Source organism: Hetaerina americana, unplaced genomic scaffold, assembly GCF_022747635.1.
Source record: "Hetaerina americana unplaced genomic scaffold, ioHetAmer1.1.p SCAF_11, whole genome shotgun sequence".
In the NCBI taxonomy this organism is placed as follows: Eukaryota; Metazoa; Arthropoda; class Insecta; order Odonata; family Calopterygidae; genus Hetaerina; species Hetaerina americana.
In genome coordinates, this window is record NW_027286181.1 from 3,494,031 (window position 1) to 3,516,737 (window position 22,707).

Here is a 22,707-nt window from a genome sequence, read left to right on the forward strand (position 1 = left end):
TCATGTGTATTAGGCGTGAATGAAATGAACTTCTTTGTCCTTCGCAGATGTTTCCTGTCAATTAGTTTACAATTTCAATTACTTTTGATAAATATTCTGCATAGGTTTCCCATACATTGATCAAGAAAATTACAATATTTAAATGGAAAAATAAAAAAAGGCTACCTTTTCCTGTGATGATTCAACACACCTTGAATTAGAAGGCACATTTGAAAAGCAAGGGCGGTTTGGTCATTAAAAAAATACATATTTGTTAGAAAATGTTTTATTGATGGTATTAATTTCCTATGAACCTAATACACTTTTCTCTATAATCTTTGTTCCCCTCTTATCTTTTTTCACTATGCTGCACCTGCTTCTTTAATCCCCTAGCATTGTATACAGCCACAGTGTATCTATCCGGGTTCACCCTCAAGAACCTATTCGGTACTTCTTCATATGCTTCACGTTAAAAACTCGTGATGGTTATGACTGAATATGAAAATATTATGTCAAAAATGGCATGTGGAATGAATACTTTTAGTGAAAAAGGATATAAATTAATTTTACGCAATACATACTATTTCTGCAGAGTGGCAGCCAAGTCTGACGTTCTTATTCAGTACAAAATGGTTTTACAGACATTTATTTATGCAAACATGTGTATCAGTTGGAAATTTAGAAAACTTATGAAACATTGGTGGAATTCATTATGCTTAACACTGAGGAAATTTGAAATGTGAACAACATGGGACTACTGAGGAAACAAGAAAGAAAAACCTAAATTTCCAACTTGAAAGAAATGACAACCATATAAAAATTAAGAGTAAGTATATGAATACATATGCAATGATCTATCAAAGGAAATCAATTCCTAATTTTTCTTGCATATCACAGTATTTACTCTTCCCTGGTCCTTCTCCTTAACCTGGTGTGTGCTTCAGTTTGGTGTATTATTTATTCCAAGTGCTTATGTTTACTCCCACCATTGTGAATTAATGATGACTTTTAACCAACATGAACTAGCATAACACACATGACACACTAAACCTGCCTTAACTAAGCAGGGATTTAAACAATGAGTTTAACCTCTGCCAGAAGGTCACCACAGAGAGTGGAGCACAGTTAACACTAGGCTAAATATTCCCAAACATTAAACACAAAATTAAAGGTATACAAAGCCTTCAGATTCAATTTTATTTAAAAAGGCCTTTTCTACATCTTAACCACCTACTTCTGTGTTTTACCTAAAAAGTAAATAGAAGAGGTTTATACTGCATAGCTATTATTAACTTTGGTTAAGTATATCTTAAGCCCATATGTACAAGGAGACACAAATACTGAAATGCACCAAGTTCCCCTCTTTCACAGCCTTGAACATCTCATTGCCAATCAAAATGTTCTGCATCCCTCTTTCCTGCCTTCTTTGGATTTCCCCAACAACCTCCTCTCCTCCCCCACCATACCTTGCACTTCCTTGCTTCCTTTCCTTTCTGCCCATTTAATCTTTTTCATCCTTCTCCATAGCCACATTTCAAAAACCCCTAATCTTAGCCCAAAATCTTTCTTCATTGGCCATGTTTCTGTGCCTTACAAAACACTGCTTCACATCAAAGTTTTGACTACCCATTTCTTAATATCCTTGTCCAATTTCCTGTCATTAAATCCCTCCTCCTAGTGACAGCTTCTTTGCTTAGTGTAGTTCTTCTCCTTATGTCCATAACACTTCAACCATTTTGGTGCAAAACACTTCCAAGATACGTAAACTTTTCCGCTACTCTAGTTTTTGCCCTCCTATTTTAACATTAAACTTAGCCTTTCTCATCCTGGAATACTGCATAATCTTTGTTTTATTTGCATTAATTCTCATCCCATATCTAACGCATTGAATTTCCAATTCACTAAGCAATGCTTACAACTCCTTGACTGACTGACAAAGAAAAGCTTGGTCATCATCAAAGCTAACTGATTTAATGAATTGTCCACCAACTTTTATTTCTGTCTCCTGTTCTTCCAATGCTTCTTTAGCTATTTCCTCCACATACATATATGTTGAACAGTACAAGTGAAAATGGACACCCCTGTCTTCCTCCTCTCCCCAACACTGCCCATTCGGACTCTTCATCAGACACTCACACCTGAGAAATCTGAGTCATGTACAAGGTTAGGATAAGGCTCCTATTCCTCCAACCTACTCCTATACTCCACAATAATTTCATTAATTCTTCCCAATTCACTCTATGAAATGCCTTTTTGAAATCTACAAAACAGAAAAATGCATCCTGATTGTATTCTATGTTCCTCTGCATTAGTGACCCAATTGATTCTATAGCATCATGTGCCTCTCCCCTTCCTGAACCCAAACTGATAAGTAACTCCTAAGTAATCATTTGCCCTCCTCTCCATCCTCTTATTGATGATCCTGAGAACCACTTCAGCTAAGATAAATAGTATCCTTACAGCCTGAAACATCAACATCTGCAAAATGAATTGAGAGGTAAAAAAATTACATTTCTCATGCATTATCTCTAGTTTATTCTCATACCAATAGAATGTATACCATCTATGTAAATGGTAACTATAAAGGAGTTGAAGAAGGTATGTAACTGGCAATTCACTGATGCAAATAAAATAGCCTGAAACTGAACAATGAAAAATCCCAAGCAATATATTTTTATCTCGACCCATCCAAACCCAGTCCCTCAGAAACAGTGAATAGCCAAAATATAGAATTTATGACAACCACAAAATTTCTTGGCATTCATTTGGACTCAAACTTCACATGGGAGACATATATAAACTGCCTTTCAGGAAAATTAAGTTCAGCATGTTTTCTCCTTTGAGAACTTTGAAAAAACAGTGAGCAAAGATATGCTCCTAATGCTTTACTATTGACTTACCTATTCGTATATTACATATGGTATCATTCTTTGGGGCTCATGTCCTTTCTCCCTGGTCATATTTAAATGGCAAAAGAAGGCTATTCGTATCATTGCCTTCAAGCCTCCAATTTCATCTTCCAGTCTAATCCTTCAAGATGTTGGGCCACCTAAATGCATATGCAAAATCCTGTCCAATGCATCAATTTCCATCCACATACATTCTTTTCCTAGTAACATATATTAAATAACAATTGTCAGACTTCCATGCAAATTCTCATTACCAGAGTCACCATTACCAGAGCCCAGTCAAATCCGCATATTATATACAATCGAACCAAAGCTGCAAGCCTAGGACCAAAGTCAATGGGACGAAATCTATATTATAAATTATCACAGATATACAAAGACATAACTCAGTTTAAAAGGCAAATAAAAAAATTCCTAACTGGGAAAATTATCACAGCATGTCTGAATTTATTAATGATAAAATATCACATGCATGTTCAAAATATAACCAATTTAGATGGCTGACATGTATATGATAAAAATGTATTTTTTCCTTGGCTTCTTTGAATTCCTATTTTTTTATTACGTGTCACATATGCTGCTGTACACCAATCCTTGGGCAAATAAAATTATTATTATTATTATTACTTTACACATTGTAAAGACATTTTAAAGGCAGCTTGAAAGCCATATACGGTATCGAAGTGTCAAGATCTCTTAAGTATACAACAATAATTTCATTTATCTCTCAAGACATAATTCACACATCCCACGCCAAAACTAAGTATCCAAGGAGAAATCCAACATTGTTCCGACATCAGAACAATTTCAACAAATAGCAGCATGAATTTCAATGTAGGGCCTTCATCAGAATGTAACATGCGTCATTATCTACTGAGGTTTATGACCTACATATGCTAAATTCCTGTTTTTATCAATTTCATAATGGCCATCACTAGGATCATCATTTTGATTAACAGGATGTCTTTGTTAAGGAAGTTAATTTATAAAGAGCTAGGAATGAATAATAAGTACCCAGTGAAATAAAACTTTGAATCAGTAAATTATACTCACAGTCAACTTTTATTTATTTCATACATACTGGAAATTATTTGAAAAATATCACATTGCGATTAGGTTGAGGAACATATCCATTACTTAATTCACCAAAATTAATGAAATAGTTTTGAAAATGAATGGTCATCATTCATAAATAACTGGACTGGAATTCTTCTAGCAAAAACCAATTGCAGAGTTTCAGGAGAGATATGGCAGTATTTCAAACATTATAATGAACAAATGATAACACTCTTCCACTAGATATTGATTTATTACATGACCAGTTTCGATGTACTACATAATCTTTAGGTAAAACATGAAGTCAATGGCTATCTAATACACATTTGTTATTGGGGAGGAAGAGGAGGGAAATGTGTGGTAGGAAGGGGGAGGGAGAGGGAGAATATAGTCTGAATGGAAAAAAGAGAAATAGGAGAAAGGTTAGCAGAGGACAGCAAAATACAACATTTAAAAAAATTAACACAAAATAGGTAGTCTGGACACCACTATGGTGACTTAGCAGTCATATCAGGGCACCATATCGGCAGCAGGAAACGGCAAGGGTTGTTGATAGTCACCGATCTCAGGGTATCAAGATACCATGGAGTGCACTTGACTGCAGGTTGTACCTGAAGATGATGTACTTTGAAACCGGTTGTGTAATAAATCAATATCTAGAGGTAAAATGTTAACATTTGTTCATTATTTTGCTAAAGCAATTTCTCTGACAGAAAATATTTAACTCTTTAATCTTAAAATAGAAGTATATCTATGTTGAATGAATTGCATACTAAATACATCCACTAACTCAGAAAATACAAAATGATATTACAAATTGTGTTCATTAGTGCCTTTGGAAGTGAACTTCCCAGATCAAAGGAAGACTGAGGAATGCTGATCTTAAACTGAAGGAGAAAGATAAGGAATACTAATTTTCACCGTAAAAGCTTCACCTAAAACAAACTTTAGTCTTAAATCTGGAGTTTTTTAAGTAAATAAGGAAAACACGCCAAAAATAATTAGATAAATTCCAATTTCTCTGGCTGGATTAAATACCTAAGACTAAGAACTAAATACCTAATACTAAAAATTATCTTATTAAAACGATTTCTTTTGCCAGAAATATTCTAGTAGATATGATAACACCAACTGAACGAAAAGATATATCCATTATTGCTTAATATAGTAAGAAGGCAGGTGAGACAAGCCTACTGATTGGCCTACCTTTGGTTAAACATAACGAAATCCAACTATTTACAATGGCAACAATTTTCTTCCATGCACAGGAAATCCAACATGATAATGCAACTAAAGTGTAAATTGAAAATAGGAGGGATTGCACAACGACGGTGAAATAATGACAATAGTATATGTACTCACTTAAACCATGTTGTTTGCGGGGATGCAATTATTACTGACTTCAAAGGTCGATATTATCCAAGCATGACTTGGAGCATCTTCACTACGAGATTATCCATTAAGTCAAATGTCCATTTCCTTAGGGCTTTCGAATCGTGGCTGAAATATGATAATTCATGAAACGTAAGAATTATGAACTACAACATTTAAGAAAGTATCCGAGTCATTTCCTAAAGACCCCTTCCGCAGAACATTATTACATTCACATAGTTTATAAAAATTCGGAACAATTAAAATCTTGCCTGGTAATTGTTAATTTCAAAAGCAAATGTCAATGACGTTTGTCTGTCTCAGCAGATTAACAACAAACATTTCTTCAAAACTGGTTTAATTCCGCAATTGAAAAGTCAACTTCGTCCTTTTTCACATATAAAAACACGATAAACACAGATTTCAGAAACACCTCCATGAGCACAACCAAAATAGCACGATAAACAAAAACTTTCGAACTCAGCTCTTGCTCTATCAGTTGGCATCCCGTTGGTCGATTCGGACTTGCCCATGATTGGTCGTGTAGAAGAGAGGGTCTTTAATTTAGCAATTAAAGTTATCAATAAATATTGCACAATATAGTTGACCAAATTAATTCAAAATCTTTCACTTTCGTTAACTATGACAGATAAAATTTCGTGTATCGAAAAAATATCCAGTCCCCATCCGATTCTTTCAGCGTCCCCATAGGCACACTGGATGGTTAGACAATAGTCCACCGATGCAGGAAGAAGCGACTAGTCCCACCCTCCACCAAAGAGAGTGAAAACTGTATCGGCACGAGCATTGCATTTTGGACCATTGAAAAGTACAGCTATTACTTTAGCTACCTAGTGATATATTTTGAAGCCATAGTACGATTGCAATTATATATATTTGCACATAAATCGAAGCAATATTTTTGTATGTTCACAGAGTATTCCCTGAACGTTCTTTATGATTTATTGTCAAATGGAATTGGCATTTGAACCCTCCAGGAATGCTCCCAAGCTACCCGAGAACATGACTTATTATAAATCATTTAAAGTTTGTGGAATGCAACCATTGAACAGTAAGTTACAGCAACCGAGTTATACTGCAGAACGTTGAAAAAGTTGGGGTAAATCGTAGAGTAAGACTTACTCCTTGCTAGGTAGATTAAAACTAATGGGTGAAAAATATGTTTAATACAAACAACTTCACAATGTTGACATTTTTTCTATCTAAGTTAAGAAGGGATTTATTACAGATAATTCCCCAAATTTTCTGATACTTACACCTCATGGCTTCTTATATTTATCTACATTTTTGCTTCCCATCAGTATCATTTAGTTTTTGTGTTGATATTTTTTTTGATATTTCTATTATTTAGTTCCTTGCAGAGCTCTGTCTTTCGTGATCAAGCATTGAATATTACATGTAGCTAACATTAGTCTACTTGCAATCCAAAATCATTTATTTTTTCCTTACTTCGCTTGTTTGTTTGATCCATCTAACTTGTATTGACTATAATGAGTAATTGATCTATCCCCTTTGGAAAATACCACTCTTTAGCTGGATTTCATTAGTTGTGGCTGCTATCTTATGGCTTCTTGACCTACCAGTGATTTGTTGCTGAGTTTATCTCCCTTTTCCTTAAGTTGAGTTCTTCCTTTAGGTTTTGATGACCATTGATGATCATTGCATGCTCACAATGGCCTGCATTTAAATTGCAAATGGGTAAATTCAAAGGGACAAATCTGTTGGGCAGAACAATTATAAATGTACATAATATTTGTGCATGCAAGGGAAATGAAAAACAGTAATAACCTGTGACATAACCAGTACCTGTGTTCAAAATATGAAAAATATAGCTGGTTTCTCAAAAAATTGCTTTGAAAAGCTTCAACATCAAAACATTCAGTTCATAGGAAATAAAAATCGGGAAATTGAGTCCCTATTGAACAGAGAGTGATCAGATTTTCTTTGTATAATGGAGTATGGCCTAAAACACAAAGAAATAAAGTCTATAGCTAAGAGGTTATTTTCTTGTTACTCACTTCTGTGAGGTAAAAACAAGGGTGGCAGCATTGCATTTTTCACCAAGACTCATTCTAAATCAGTCACAATATCCTATGAAAATTTAAAAAATAGAATTGACAAAGACAAAAGGATTTGGAAAAACCTCATGCAAACGGTTCAAGACAGCTGAAACTTATATTTTCATTGGCCTGTATAGATCTCCAAGTGCACCAGCAGAGGATTTCCTCAAAAAAATGCATAAAATACTTGATAAGGTCATCAAGAAAAATAAAATTATATTTACTAGCAGACCTAAACATAGAGGTCACAAAAGATAACAGCTATAGTCAGGAGCTAAAAGAAATACTTCTCTGCTATTGCGTACAGCTAACCTTTTATACTCCAAGCAGAGAGCCATCTCACTCATAAACTGTTATTGACAAAATATTTACAAATCTAGCCAAACAAAACTTTATACCAGACCATCATGCTCAACTAATCATATTTAGCCCACACACTTTTGCATGAATAAATTAGGGTAATAGATACAGTCTACTCATGTATACTCACAGGAAAACATGGATTAATAAATAGATTAATTTAAAGGGAGTTAAAGTCTGTTGATTGGGCTACTGTTCTAAATGCAAATCTAATTACAAATAAGTTCAAAGAATTTCAATCAATGCTTGAGTACTACTGGGATATTTGTTTTCCATTGAAAAAGCTAACCAAATAAAATAAATCAGCAATTACAGGATAAAAATGGATAACGAATGAAGCCCTCATTGTTAAAAATAGGCTTAACTACTTAACTAAGGCCAGTAGAGTGGATGCTAGTCTGATACCCTTGGGAAATAAATCGAAGTTTGAGAGGAGAATGACGATCAGGAACACAAAAACAACCATACTAAACAAATTAGTTCAAATTCTACCAATCAAGCGAAAGTGTTGTGGTCTGTAGAAAATGATGAAAATACCAGCAAAATATCTGATCCTAGAAAAAAATAAATGCATCTCAGAAATCATTGATGAAAAAGAAATAGGCATTATTTTGATTTTTCTGGGTAGTGGCTTTAATGTGGTATGAAAATTTATTAGATTTGGCAGTTCCCATGCAACTGGCAGAATTCCCTCCCAATGGTTAAAAAAAAACAAAATATTAAAGAAATATGCCAGGCCTGCTATCACTATTCTAAACCAATTAGTATCCTTTCTAAACAGACTATCTTATTAGTCAACATACTTGTACTAACACACCAGAATGCCTTGCCAAAAAAAACTTTAAATGCCTGGGATTTAAATAGGCGTGTGTATATTGAAATAGGGTCTCAATTTGAGGTAATGTGAGCTGAGGCCACCTTGCATATTGAAAACTGGGAAAATTTAGAAGAATTAAGTGCCAAAAGGGTAGGGTCACCCATGCTAAATAGGTCGAAGGGTAGGAAGCTAATGAATATGCTGTCCTCTGAGGGCTTGTTCCTGCATGAGACAGCCGTGATAGCCATCAGGCCCCAGTGGCAGGGTCATTTGAATGATGGTGTCACGTTATAAACACTCAAACAAGTCAAATGGTAAGTACAAGACTTGGCCCATTGAGTAGTGTGTTGTGCCCGGCACTGAGAGAGGCATGGTTTCAATGTAAATAAATGAAAGGACTAACTTTGTAGTTCCACACGAAAACATTGGGACTTTAAGGAGGACTTTTAATCACCGATTCTGGCCGACATTTATATGAACCATTTCGAAAAGAACTTGTTAAATCCTCACGGTGGCCGATGACACCCCCCCTCCCCTTCATCTAACCCTCTCTAATCCCCTGACTCACGAGAGCTCTACAATGTAGACTTCTCCCTCCCGCTCCACATTCCATCAACATCGCGGAGGGGACGCCAAACTGCCCTCCCCTCCGGCACGCAAACCCATCCTGACTTTACCCCTCCCAAACCTTCCTGATTATCTCCACCCCACCCCTGCCCTGGCTGTATATATAAGAAGGGCTGCAAATGTAGAGAGCTCACCTGATGATGAAGTTTTACTTCGAAACCCGGGTCGTGTGAATAAATCGTTTTCGTGTGGAACTACAAAGTTAGTCCTTTCATTTATTTATAATGAATCGGTTCCATAAAGTTACGCCAGAAACCATTAATTATATGGTTTCAATGGCTGTCATAAACTGAAATCTTTGCAAAGAAGAATCAACAGCAGCAGCGCAAAAGACACAGAAGAGGAGCTATGTGAAGACTGCAGGACATTGCGCTTGATTTCACAGCAAAAGATAAGATCATCAATGAGAGGATGAAAATAATGGAAAATGATTACCTAGGGGATGATCAGTTTGGGTTCAGAAAAGGGAAAAGTACTCATGATGCCATAGAAGTGATGAGGACACTAATACGGAGGAAAATACAGCATAATCAGGATGTATTGGCTGATTTCATATATTTTGAGAAGGCATTCAATAAGAATAAATTTGGTAGAATTAATTAATTTATCGCAGAAAATAGGAGCAGATTGTAGAGATAGGCAACTCATCCACATGTTTCAGACTATTCAGATGCAAGTAGCAGATCGAGAGTCGGGATGGACTCTTAGGAGGAGGGTTAAGACAGAGATGTCAATATCACCTGTGCTTTTCAACATACATGTGGAAGAAATGGTTAAAGAGGCATGGGAAAAACTGGAGATAGGAATGAAAGTCGGAGATGATTCATTAAATCAGTAAGATTTATGGATGAACAAGCATTAGTTCAGCAGTCAGCCAAGGATTGGACAATCATTGTTGAGGCACATTAGAAAAATCAGTGTGATAGATATGAGATAAGAATCATAATAAATGTAAACAAAACAAAGATTATGAGGTTTTCAAGAAAGAGTTGAGGCTACATTAAACATTAAAATAGGAGTTTTAAACTAGAGCTGGCAGAACAGCTATCTATTTTAGAAATATTTTTGATCAAAATTTCAAAGTATTAGGGACATAAGAATAATTGTGTTATGCAAAAAAGCTTTCACAAGGAGGGAATTAATGAAAGTAACCTTTCAAAGGATGTTAAGAGAAGATTTTTTTTTTTAATGAAGTGAAAATTTTTACACGGATTATAGTTTTGTATGAGGCAAAAGTATGGTCGTTGAAGCAAGATAATTGGTACAGATTGGAGGCTTTCAAAATGTGGATGTGGAGAAAAATGGAAAAGGTGATATGGACTCACAGGGAAACAAAATAAGAAGTACTAGTTATGGTGACGGATGAGAGAGGGGATTGTTGGGATAAATCAAAAGGAGTCAAGAAAGATGGATACAGAGCATTCTGATTGGCAATGAGATGTAGAATATTGATTGACTGGGAGAATGTTAGGCAAACGAGGAAGGGGAATGTTAGGCAAGCAAGAATAGCCATGCTGGATGGAATAAAGGGAGGAAAAAAGCATGCAGAATGGAAGAAGGGTTTGGTGGAATGTCAGGCATCAGTTTGTGTTTTTTGAGGACAGGCAAAGAAATGTATCTCTATCCAGTCTGTGTCCATCCAAAACCTATGTTAAATGCTTGACTACCTAACAATAAAGTGCATATATAAGCAAATTGTACAGCATGCACATTTCTCCCTGATATGTTATTTCTCCAAACACCACTCTTTCCACAAAAATCCCTACATCCTATAGTTTCTACTATAAGATTACTTTAGGCATGTACTTTAGTTGATTATATACTACCCTATCCAATAAATACACGAACTGAGGCCACAAAAACTTATTTTGCAATTTTTAGTCTACATCAATTTTGTCCCCGTCAAAGTACGAGTCTCCATTTGTTGCAATGCACTTATTCCATCTTCTTTTCCACTGTTTAAAGCACCCTTGGAAGACCTCGGCAGTTAGGCTTTTTAGTTTTCTCGTCGTTTCTTGCTTTATTGTGTCCACATCTTCCCAGTGATGTCCCCTCATCACATTTTTGCATTTAGGGAATAGGAAAAAGTTGCAGGGGGCAAGATCTGGTGAATTAGGAGGATGATCAAGGATGGTGATTGAATTTTTTGCCAGGAACTGGCGAACAATCAATGCTGACTGTGCAGGTGCATTGTCATGGTGAAGGAACCATCCATCATGTTCGTTTAAAATAATGTGCACTGTTGATTTTCCTAACCTCACTTCATCAGCTATCATTCGGACGGTTTTTCGACGATCGGTAAGGACAAGGGACCGCACACGATCAATGTTGTCATCAACACAGGTGGTTGAAGGTCATCCCGGCATTGCATCATCCGTGGCATCTTGTTGGCCATCTTTAAAATGCTTAATCCACTTGAAAACGGGTGTTTTCTTCAGAGCATTATCACTGTAAACAACTGTCAACATTTCAGTAATTTCTTGATAACTGTTACCGCACTTCAACAAAAAAACTTGATGCTGGTTCATTGCTCTGTGATTTCGTCAATTTTCATTTTCGACAAACAGTAAAAATAAGGACAACCGAAACTAACATAACTGGCACCATACGCACAGCTCGACAATCCGCCAAACACAGACGGCTCATTGGGTCCCAGGCAACTAGCACCGCCAGTGGGTTGGGCTAGTTGCCCTACCCACTGGTGACACAGCATTTTATAGTCCGCGTCATGGCCGCCAGATTGCACCAGTTCGTGCATTTATTGCACGGACCACGTATACTTTTTCTCAAAAACTCACATTCCTCTATTTCCCTCTCTCTCTTCCTAACCATCTTGTAAGCTATGAATTCTTTAATTCTTTTTTTTTTTACTTACCATCCCATTGTTTCCCCCGAATATGTATTTCATTCTCATTTATTTAACCTCCAATTATTCCAACCTACTTATCCATGACGAGCAATTATTCTTACTATCCATTTATACCACTGTAAAAATATTCAAAAGGATCACAAAGTGCTTCTCTCTCACCAGTTTTTAACTCCTGTTCATTTAAGCCTCAACTCCTAATCAATTCATCAAACATAACCTAACTTCTAAAAGAAACCCACAAGGTGTTTAACACCATTGGAAGAACTGTTGGTGACACCAGAGGCATGGTCTGGTAGTGGCACACATTTACTACCAAAGATATAAATTTATTTGCAGATGTACTTGGTTCTAGAATAATGTGCTTTGATCCTTGTCAGGACAGTGATATAGTGAATAGATCAACCGAGTTGGGACAGAACATTTTTTACATTGGGTGCGTGATAACTAATGATTAAATTATAAATGGCCTGCTAGTTCATTTTTTCATTATTTCATTCATCGCCCTATATGTCATATTTTAAATTCAAACTGTAGCTATAGGCAGTGAAAATGACTTCAAAATATTAGTCAATATTTATGGTAATCAAAAGAATTTAAATCAAGATATCCCCATTAGAGACAGCACCGATTCAACCAGAAATGAATGTGAAGCAACACTGCTGTTTATTATGGAATAGTTCCACATATTTTGACTCCAACTCCCATGCTATGCAAGTTCTCATTGCTGTTGGATAGGACTGATTGGTGATTTAAAGTAAATAAACAGTATTAATAGCCGTTAAATTATTCTCTAGACCACAGAAGCCTCAGTTTAATGGAGTAAATTAAAGCGTTTATATCTGATGATAAGGCTTTCTTAAGAGCTGTACAAGAATTTTCCTTTAAAATTTTTACAACGTGCATCTCACCATCAATTTTAACTATAGTCCTACCATATATGTACTACCAGCTTGGCAAAAATGAATGCAATTGACCCAATTGTTGTGACCTCCCGGTGAGTTTTACACACTGGAGTAGTAAGAAAGCACACACGGGAGCAGGTGGAATAATATAAATAAGGACTGGTGAATGTTAAAAAAGGGATTAGGGACAATCAAAATTTCTTGGGAATTGATATCACTGACTTCTTTATTTGAATTATACTGAAACTTTTACGTCTTGATAAGTAAAAGAAGTTACAAAACTTGTCACTATTCCAGTATAAAACAAATTCATATGGTTGATGCAGAATTATGAAATGGTATCATGTTCAAAAAATGCATTAATGACAAGTGAAAAAATATACAATTAGGGATGAACTGGTCTCAAATTTTCTACAAAATTTTATGGACATGAATGATCCAAGGTTACCTGAAGAATCCCACACATTAATCTTGAGACTTTAACGCAGTGAAATCATTTACAGAATGCTTGCTTACAGTATAAGTTCTAGGTATGGTTCATACTCTGCATAAAGTGTGGGCTTCTGAGTTAATATGCTCATCAATCAAATGTTCTCCAGTCAACCGTTGACACGCACTCATGCAAATCCATTCACACAATCACACATCAAATTTGATGGTTGTCTCTTCAATGCCTCAACGGGGGCAGGCCCAGTTTAGCCCTCAACGCATTTGCTTCATTCACTTCATTGCTCGCATCACTCCTCCGGCCCGTCCTCGCATTCCGCTCACTCCTGTGCCGATTACTCCCACTTGTCCCATGCCGATCCCTTTCTCCACCCCCCCTTGTCGAATTCCAATCCTTACTCGTCCGGCTGTCACGAACATTGTGCTGAGTGCGACCATGGTCTTCATCACGATGCCTGTGTGCCCTCCCACCTGGAGAAATACACATTGAAATCGTTATCATTCATATGACATACTCGGATACCCTTCAATGATCCCGAAAATATTGGTTTTTTTGTCAAATTTAAACTTCATGACTAGTGAATCAGAGACCAATGTTCTTGTTCCCAGGAGTGCAAACTTATCAGATTACTCATTCAATATGGACCAAAGAAATAAATTCACGGCATTGGACCCACCTGCGGGTGATTTTGAGCGCATCCGATGATGCCTTCTGTCCCAGCTTTGATTGGCATCCCATTTTCTATCTCTTTTGTCGGAAGGCCTATCTCTTTCTCGACTCCTATGACTGTAAAAACAAATAAAATATGATTGACTCGTAAGAATAGCCAGATATAAAGATTTTTATTTTCAAAAGTACTCGTATAACATTTGTAAATGCAATTAGTCCACCAATTTATAAATACTTAATGTATAAGCTACTCCAAACAACACTAACCGTTTCTCACGCTCTTTCAAATCCCTTTCTCGAGAGCGTGACCTCCTTGGCCTGTTGGCAGGGGTGGGAGATGGTTTTCTGCCTTTGTCCTTTGTTGACTGCCTCAGGTTGCCGGCATTAGTGCCACCATGATGGTGATGGTGGTGGTGGCGATGGTTCCCAGAAGGCATGTTGGACGAGTCCCCCCCACCCTTCATGTTTCCTCCAGAATCCCTAGACTTGAGCAGGGACGGAACTGAATTCCCTGACGATAGAAAACCTGACCCTGGGCCCAAAGAACCATTTGCCATGGCACCACCTCCATCTTTCTTTAATGCATCACCAATTCCACCATCAAGCTCTGCATCCTCATCGGATTCCATGCCCTCATCCAAGTCATCATCCAGAGCCGATACCCTTGGCTCTATCTCATTATTCTCCTCCAGAACATGACGTTTCTGCGGTTGCAATGTTCAAAGAGTATTATTGGTATGACACTGATTTAAAATTTTTGAAAGTAATTTTCTACATCCTTCTGACCTCAAAGCTAATACACTAAGTACCTCCTAAATGGAGCAACAATTTTCCATGAAACGTTTTTGTAAGTGATAACATTTTGATGGGTAAGAAATCAATAACAAAAGAGGAAAATTATAATATATACATATAAATAATACAAAAATTATATAATTTTTTCCAATGAATTTATAGATAGATACAAATAACGGTAAATATACCATAATTCCACAATTCATTCATCTTTTTTGCCCTCATTGGGAAAGAAAAAAGAAATGTACCTGTAATCGTGGTAGTATGACATCACAAATTCTATCCTCTCTCAGAAGTTCATCAATAAATTCGTCAACGTGAACAAGCTCGAATTCTGAAACAGTCAAAGTAATAATAAATAACTACTTGCTGCAACCATCAAAGGTATTTTATAAAAAAACAAGCAGGAAAACAAAACTACTTACGACCAAGTCGATTTTGCCGTCTAAGTTTCCTGTAGTCATTAAGCAATGGTTCCAGGTATTTGTAACAGTCAAGAGATGTTCCAACAAGTCTCATGTAGAAGGCTCCAAGAACTCTGACATATCTGTTGAGTGAGGACATAAATTTAATAAGAAATTGGTGCTAGTATTAATGATTTAGCACATGATTTTTATCTTATGCATGTGTATATACATATATATATATATATATATATATATATATATATATATATATATATATATATATATATATATATATATATATATTTATATAGGTGCGTGGAGACACATATATACACACAAACATATACACATATTGACTTAAATGTTTAAGGCTAACATTTGCTATGGGCTTCAACAATGAAACTCACTTGAATTCTTCATTTTTTATGAATTCCACAATTATATCCTTCTCCGGCTGAATCTGCAGCATTTTGAGAATTAGGCATAAGAATGGAGAGGGCTTGATATTTCCGCCATAAACACCTCCAACATACCTCAACTCCATGGCTTTGTCCACCATCAATTCGGCTGAAATGTAGAATGATTGTTTTTACTGTGTGGGCCACAGATACTCAAATTTGAATATTTAGCATTCACAGCATCACACGACGTCACAAAGTCATAATTCAATAAATTCAGGAAAAAAATAACAGTACATCGAGTAGAGTGGTAGGGGAATCGATTTGTAAAAACTAATCACATATTGCCAAACCTAGGATTTCTAGAAATCTTGCAATCTGTAGGCACCCTCACAAACAGGCAAAATTACAAATGTTTCAGTTTTTTACCTTGTAGAACTTCACGAAATTAACTGAAATCACCTTACTACATAATTTTCTATGCATAAAATTAATACTGTTTAGGTAAAACATCTTTTCACTAGGTTTGGTTTGATAAATTTTGATTAAATCAATTGCAATATGAAAATGAATAAACAGCAAGTACAATGAACAAACATTTTCGTTTGCAAGGCAAAATACGTACCGAGGATGCATAAAATATAAGTGTGTATTCATAATTATGCTCACTCAACTTATTGATTGTGCAGTGTAGTTATAAACTAAACCTTATTCGTTTCACTAACCTGTCAATGCGAAACATTCTTCTTTCCAATATCTGCTGTCATATATGCGGGACCTTATTATCTTCTCAACCAAATATTGAGGATTTGTTCCACGAATGGACTTAGCATCTTTCACGGTTCTATTGGCCATGGCTTGTTAAGTTCTCTTGCGAAGGTAATCAAATTGTGGTCCCTCAAAAGAAAATTACTTTTATGGAATCACGTGTGTCATACCTCATTGTTTCCAGGATAACTTTCCGTTTTAATCCTATTTATCTTTCCAAAACGAAAACCACAATATGACATACAGTAAACACCCGTTAATATCATTCCGCAACTGTCTTTACAATTAAGTTATTCCATTTGTTACTAAAGGATGGCGTAGCGAGCGTAAATTCTTGTGATTCACTTTTTGGCGGGTTGAATTGTTTGTGATGATGGGATAAACGTTTTTGAAGTCTATTTCTTTTCGCGAACAAGTCATCCGAATAAGGTCTGCGGGTATTTTTTTTAAATCGTTTATACAATTTGGAAAATGTAAGTCATCGTAATGATTTCAATGGGAAATTTGGTTGTCGTAAGTTCTGAATTTTTAATGCACACTCCCTTGGGCTCTGACAGCTATTCCAGCTTGGATTGCGTATTTGCTACTCGGCCAGTATCATGAATGCTCATCTTCACATTTATACAACCTTGTACAATGTGAAATATTTTTATCATTTCGTGAAGTCGGCAGGAAAAAATGTTCGCTGGCTAGTCCTCTGGAATTTATGTAGTGTCATCCTTGTTATACCCATTGTTATCAAATCATTATCTACAGAAATCTCTGGATATTCTTAAAATTAGTTTTATGGGACTAGTCTTGAAGTCATGCAACAAAAGTGACATTGATGATCACCGCCCAAATGCAATCCAATCCTTGAAGTCACATCGAAACTAAAGCTCAGTGAAAGGGCATTATTTTCAGTGAATAGCGGATTTAGCAGTGACAGGTCAACCTCTCAATATACTCATTTAAAACACAAATACATAAAGATATGATTCGAAAGTATTTAACAAGTCCAACCGTGTGATTTTTCCATAAAAAATATCGTAAAGCAACTGACATTAATAGTTTGTTTACTGATTGAATATTTCAAATTCTATGTCGTTGGTTATACACTTACAGTTAAGATAGCTTTCAATATTTCAGGGTTTTAATGTGCATTCTCTGGTAAACCCCAGGATTCATATCTAGGCCCAGCATTGTTCTTACTTTTTATACATAACATTTGTCCATGTATATGACCTGCCTACCTCGAGGATGAATTATTTGTTAGGTGCATATATGCTGATGATTTTAAATGATTCTCTGATAATAAAAATCTGTGCATGGTTGAGTTGCATTAAACACAATTTTGAATAGAATTTATGATTTATGCTAATTTAGCTAAATAGCTTTAAATAGAAGTGCAATATGCTATTGCTTACACAAAAGAAGCATGTAATCCTACGTGAATGCCCTATCAATGAGACAACTCCTCAATCCAAAATTTTAAAAGATCTGGGAATTTATCTGGACACCAGTGTGACTGAAAACATTATCAGCAGATTCATAAAATCCTACTCTTTGTATGCTGGTATCATCAAAATATTCATGTTTTGGAATCTCATACTTTGCAAAATTAGGCCAATAATATACTTTCAATGATTATTGTGGAAGCCTTAACACAATTTATAAAATAATATTGATGGAGTGCAAAGTAAGTTTTTAGGCTATTTTGTTTTAAATCGAGGCTAATTGCAAAGAGCTGATATATGGCCATCGATGAGAATATTGACTCATCTTCATTTAAAAATCATCCTACTGTATTAGACTTAATACTTTTATGAAAGCTATGTAACAATAGTTGATTGTCACAAGTTACTGGAGATAAGATCCAATATCTCATACTAGAAACATGAAATTTTTAAAAATGAGTACACGTAGCATACACCTCTTTCATAATTTATAGGAAGTTTTAATGTCACTGCAGCAAAATCAGACATTTTTCACACATCCCTCAATTAATTTAAAATAAATGCAGCCTCACATGTAAATGTCAGCAAAAGAGATTCATTTTTGTCGAATACTAATCACAAAACTATACAAACGACACTGAAAGAGTCCTGAAGAAGCAACTTAGGTGCCTTTTGGTTTCACCCATCTTTTTACACGCGTTGGCAGGGCTTTTGCTTTCATCCTCGTGAAGGTAGGATCAATGTTCTTGTAGAAGAATCGTTCATTGTGAACGACTCATGCGTTGTGAACGATTCATTCATTCCGTCATTCTTAAACAAACGACAGCAGTCCATACCTCGTTCATGTAAAGTGCAAGGAAATCCTCGTATTAAGGAAGAAGTGAGAACAACGGAGAAATTGGGTGTTGTTTGGAATTAAGGTTGAATTATAAACATCGCATCAGGTATATTACACAATACCAACAATGGGGGTTTATGATATTTTAACTGGCATTTATGATAATCCTGTGACAAGAGGACTGGCCAATTCGGTTGTAAAAGCTGTAAGGATGAGTGTATGAGACTCCCATGATGTTTTTCCACTATAACTCTACCACTGAAAATTTCATTTTCATTTTTAAGGGATCGACAGTAATGGGAACTCCGCCAAAGAGACCTGAAGTAACGTTATGGAGACTGATGGAGAAACAGCATCAATACATTAGGTTAGCGGGTGTTTTTGGAGCGTCTGCGGTGATCCTTGGTGCATACGGAGCTCATAGTAAATAACTTTTATTGTTTATTTTATTGTCATTTAATCGGAAAGGATTGCCCTTAATGAAGTGCATGTTGTGGTGGCAATAGTGGTACTAATTTGGCAGATAATTGCAAAGAACCAATTTCTGTTTTCCAAAGGGAAATGCTGACTAGCTAAGTTTATTGGTTTCACATATCTTGCATGCAAGCTGTGTAAATAGATTCGAGAGACCAAATGCTCAGTGCTGAAACCTTGTGCAATGTCTTCCATGCATTGCGAATCAACACTATTCTTGAATTCTATGTTATACGTCAATTCTCAACTACGAGTTTGTACCTTTGTGATGTTGGCCATAACGATAATTTATTAACGTCTTAAATTGATTTTTTTCTTTTTCCCTACGTGAAAATTGTTATTTCTATAAATGATTAATATTATAATCCTTGTAGTTACAATAAATGAAAATGTTTGGCTGCTCTCCAGAAACTTCAATCAGTTATATTTAGCACTGTCCATTGAGAGCTGACTTCTCAGTTAATTTCTGCTCACATACCTTCATATTTAATCTCTTCTTTTTTATTTCCCAGCATTTCCATTATAAAATAATCATGATCTTGTTTCCTCAACAGCCTTCAACAAACAAGTTAAAAATGATGATTTAAAAGTGGCTTTTGAAACTGCAAATCGCTATCATTTCTTGCACACAATTCCTCTGTTAGCCTTGCCTCTGGTCAGGCGACCCAACTTGGTAGGTCATATCTCATTTCAATTTTTGTGATTAATTGATCCTTTTTTTGCACCATTTGTAGCACAACTATGCTAGCAAGTAATATGATACTCTTCTTTCAGGTGGGAACACTTATGATATCTGGAATGACAATATTCTGTGGTACATGCTATGCATATGCATTCACTGGAAATACGACTATTCGCCAGTTTACCCCATACGGTGGGACACTACTCATATTTGGTTGGCTGGCAATGCTTCTCTGATCCAGGAGTTTCTCAAACTTTTCTTTTTTTTCTGTTAATTCCTTGGGTGATAGTATGAAGCATTATTATTTTTACTGTAATTTCATTGTGAAATAAAAAATTATTTTATTGCTGAACCACTGTACATGAACAATTTATATTTAAGTTTGGATGGATTGTAAAAGTTGAACAATCAGTAAGGGAAAATTTGTGACTACTACATATCTATACGTTGAAAGCAATAAGTTAAATACTCAACCCTGTACAAGCAAAATGCATTCTTTTCTGAGGAGCACACACTTAAGATGTATGCACAGGCACTAAAAAAAATATCTTCAATTCCCTTGCTGAAATGGTTGGCACATTAGGGAATTTGAAAATAATTCCCATACAATACATTGGTGTTGATATGAATTTTCCAATGAAAATTTACGCTAAATACACAGGTATCACAAAGTAATCTTAGAAATAAGCAACCCAGTTAAAAACTCCCAAAAATATCCACATATAATCATTTATATTTTTAGAAAGGATTTAGGAATCATCTTGCTTTGGTATCCGTATTACACAAGACATCAACCATCAGTCCACTGTCCTCAAAAACTCATCAAAGTGAGACTTCAATAATTGAGCTTAAACTGATGCAATTGAGACAAGATAGATTACTCAAGATAGGAGCACGAAATACAAAATTGACAAGGCTACTAGGCAATGTTTTAACAATCACAGAGAATTCTTAATACTTTTCTGAGGATATTTTTTAAGCACACAGTTCTGCTCGAATGCAAAAGAACTCCCCTTGTAGCTCCCGACTAGTCTTGAAATGGCAAATTTATAATATTCGAGTAGAGTTCTCATTAATTTGACACAAATTAACAACAGACTATGATACTTCAAAACCAATTGACATCAATGAGTGAAATTTTCTAACACCAGAAGACATCAAAATCTCATGGAAGGTTCAGGAATTTAAATACACATGGATACATGTAATCGTTCACCGTAAAGTACATCACACCTCACCTGAATAATTTTAAGTACAAGTATTACTAAGTAGTTTTCCTAAATATAGCCCTTTAAGAGAGAGGAAAACAATGAGCGCAGATTATTCAAGAATCTTTGGGAAAAGCAAATCACATGGGAACATTTAAAAAAATAATACTGATCAGCCTGAATTTCAGTGAAGTATTTAAAGAACAATGCGATTCCATTAGTAAATTCTAAGAAGTGATCTGGAAAGAGAGATGTTTTTTAAGTTTAAAAATAAACATTGAAGAACTGGGTGGAAGATTTGAACAAAATATTACATGCATTTGAAGCCAGTTAAGTCTTAACTCCCTCTTATTTAAACCGAGGACAGTAATGGACAAGACTCATCAAATTTCCTTAACATCAAGCACCATCTGACAAATTCAAGATGAGTTCATGACTGTGGACCTACGGGAGTAACCCCTTCGACTGACTGTGGCACCCTGAGCTTCACACTCCCTCCGCACCCTATCAATTATCTCGGCCACCAGCTTCTCCTCTCTCTGCCTCTGCTCAGCCCAATCAGCACTCTGAGCAGTGGAAACGTCCCTCCCTTTCCCGCGCCCATCTTTCCTCGCCCCACTGGAAGATGCACCCAAAGAGGTGCCTTTGCTTTTGCGAATGCTCGACCCTGCACCAGCCTCTCCCTCCTCGCCATCCTGTGTTTCCCCCTCTACTATGACACTTGCAGAGATTTCACCCACGCTGTTCCCGCCATGCCTATTCTCGAGGTGCCCCGCAAAGCCCTTCTTAGTCTTAAAGAACACATTGCAACGGTCGCAACGGAAGAGGTTGACGGCGTGCACTTTGTACTTATGTCTATACCAATGAGTGCGGCTGGGAAGCACCTCCCCACACCACTTACAGACAACACTGCCATCCCCCCTAAGCACATATTCCCAGAGTTCCTGACGTGCATTAGTGGCTGGGGATAATGCGATGGATGGCTCGGTGCTATGTCTCTGAATGACCCCATTCTCATCATAGAACAAAGCACCATCTTCACCTTCTTCCTCATCGACTTCTCCCAGTTCCACTCCCACCACCTCCTCGTCCTCCCCCTCCTCAACTTCTACCTCTTCTATCTTTGGCACAAGGAGACCACGGTCAGCAGCAAAGTGGAGAATGGACGGACGGTCGGGAAGGATGCAGGTCTCAAAGCCTAGGTCCACTTGGTGGCCATGGCTGAGGAAATGGATGCCAGCTGGTATTTCGCCCTTCTGTGGATGATGGCGCACTCGATCCTCAGGGGAAGGTTGTACTTGAAGTTGATAATTTTCAAAGGAAGAACCCGGCTGATATTCCGTTTCTGAAAAAGCATCAAGAGAGTTGAATCGGCAGACTCAGGGCACAAAGATTTTCTTGAGATTTGAACAATATGCAGCTTTGGAAAAAAATACTCAACTGCAGCAAAATGTCAGAACCCTTTAACAAACAACAAATACAAGGATGTTGAACTTCGCAATTATCATTTGACTTGATCAAAACACTTTGGGAAAATTCTAAATGTTACCAAGGTTTATCAAGCAAAATCAAAGCTAAAATCTTTTGAATGTACAATTTCCAAATTCATATGA

At 36.4% G+C, this 22,707-nt stretch overlaps 3 protein-coding genes across 6 annotated transcripts in view; 1 reads left to right on the plus strand and 2 right to left on the minus strand.

The window, feature by feature from the left end:
- Positions 1-13,185: 13,185 nt before the first annotated feature.
- Prp38 (pre-mRNA processing factor 38) lies at positions 13,186-16,711 on the minus strand. The gene is made up of 7 exons (XM_071599193.1): positions 16,414-16,711; positions 15,698-15,857; positions 15,309-15,430; positions 15,132-15,217; positions 14,356-14,792; positions 14,096-14,205; positions 13,186-13,889 (listed from the first exon to the last, which is right to left on the minus strand). The coding sequence occupies exons 1-7, from the start codon at positions 16,541-16,543 to the stop codon at positions 13,639-13,641; spliced, it is 1,296 nt and encodes a 431-aa protein (XP_071455294.1). The 5' UTR covers positions 16,544-16,711; the 3' UTR covers positions 13,186-13,638.
- A 1,978-nt stretch (positions 16,712-18,689) lies between these two features.
- On the plus strand, positions 18,690-20,238 carry LOC139700884 (transmembrane protein 256 homolog). 2 transcript variants are annotated; one of them, XM_071599326.1, is made up of 4 exons: positions 18,690-18,836; positions 19,015-19,153; positions 19,759-19,877; positions 19,979-20,238. In XM_071599326.1, exons 2-4 carry the CDS (start codon positions 19,027-19,029, stop codon positions 20,120-20,122), a joined length of 390 nt encoding a protein of 129 aa, XP_071455427.1. In that variant the 5' UTR covers positions 18,690-18,836; positions 19,015-19,026; the 3' UTR covers positions 20,123-20,238. The 2 variants fall into 2 exon arrangements, with proteins under 2 accessions (XP_071455427.1, XP_071455426.1); XM_071599325.1 differs by having other exon boundaries at positions 18,691-18,935.
- Positions 20,232-22,707, minus strand: part of ttk (zinc finger and BTB domain-containing protein ttk) — a 64,706-nt gene continuing 62,230 nt past the window's right edge. For all 3 annotated transcript variants that reach the window (XM_071599321.1, XM_071599319.1, XM_071599320.1), the window contains exon 5: positions 20,232-22,439. In XM_071599321.1, the coding sequence (XP_071455422.1) occupies positions 21,514-22,439 (926 nt within the window). In that variant the 3' untranslated portion in view covers positions 20,232-21,513. The remainder of the gene's footprint in view (positions 22,440-22,707) is intronic.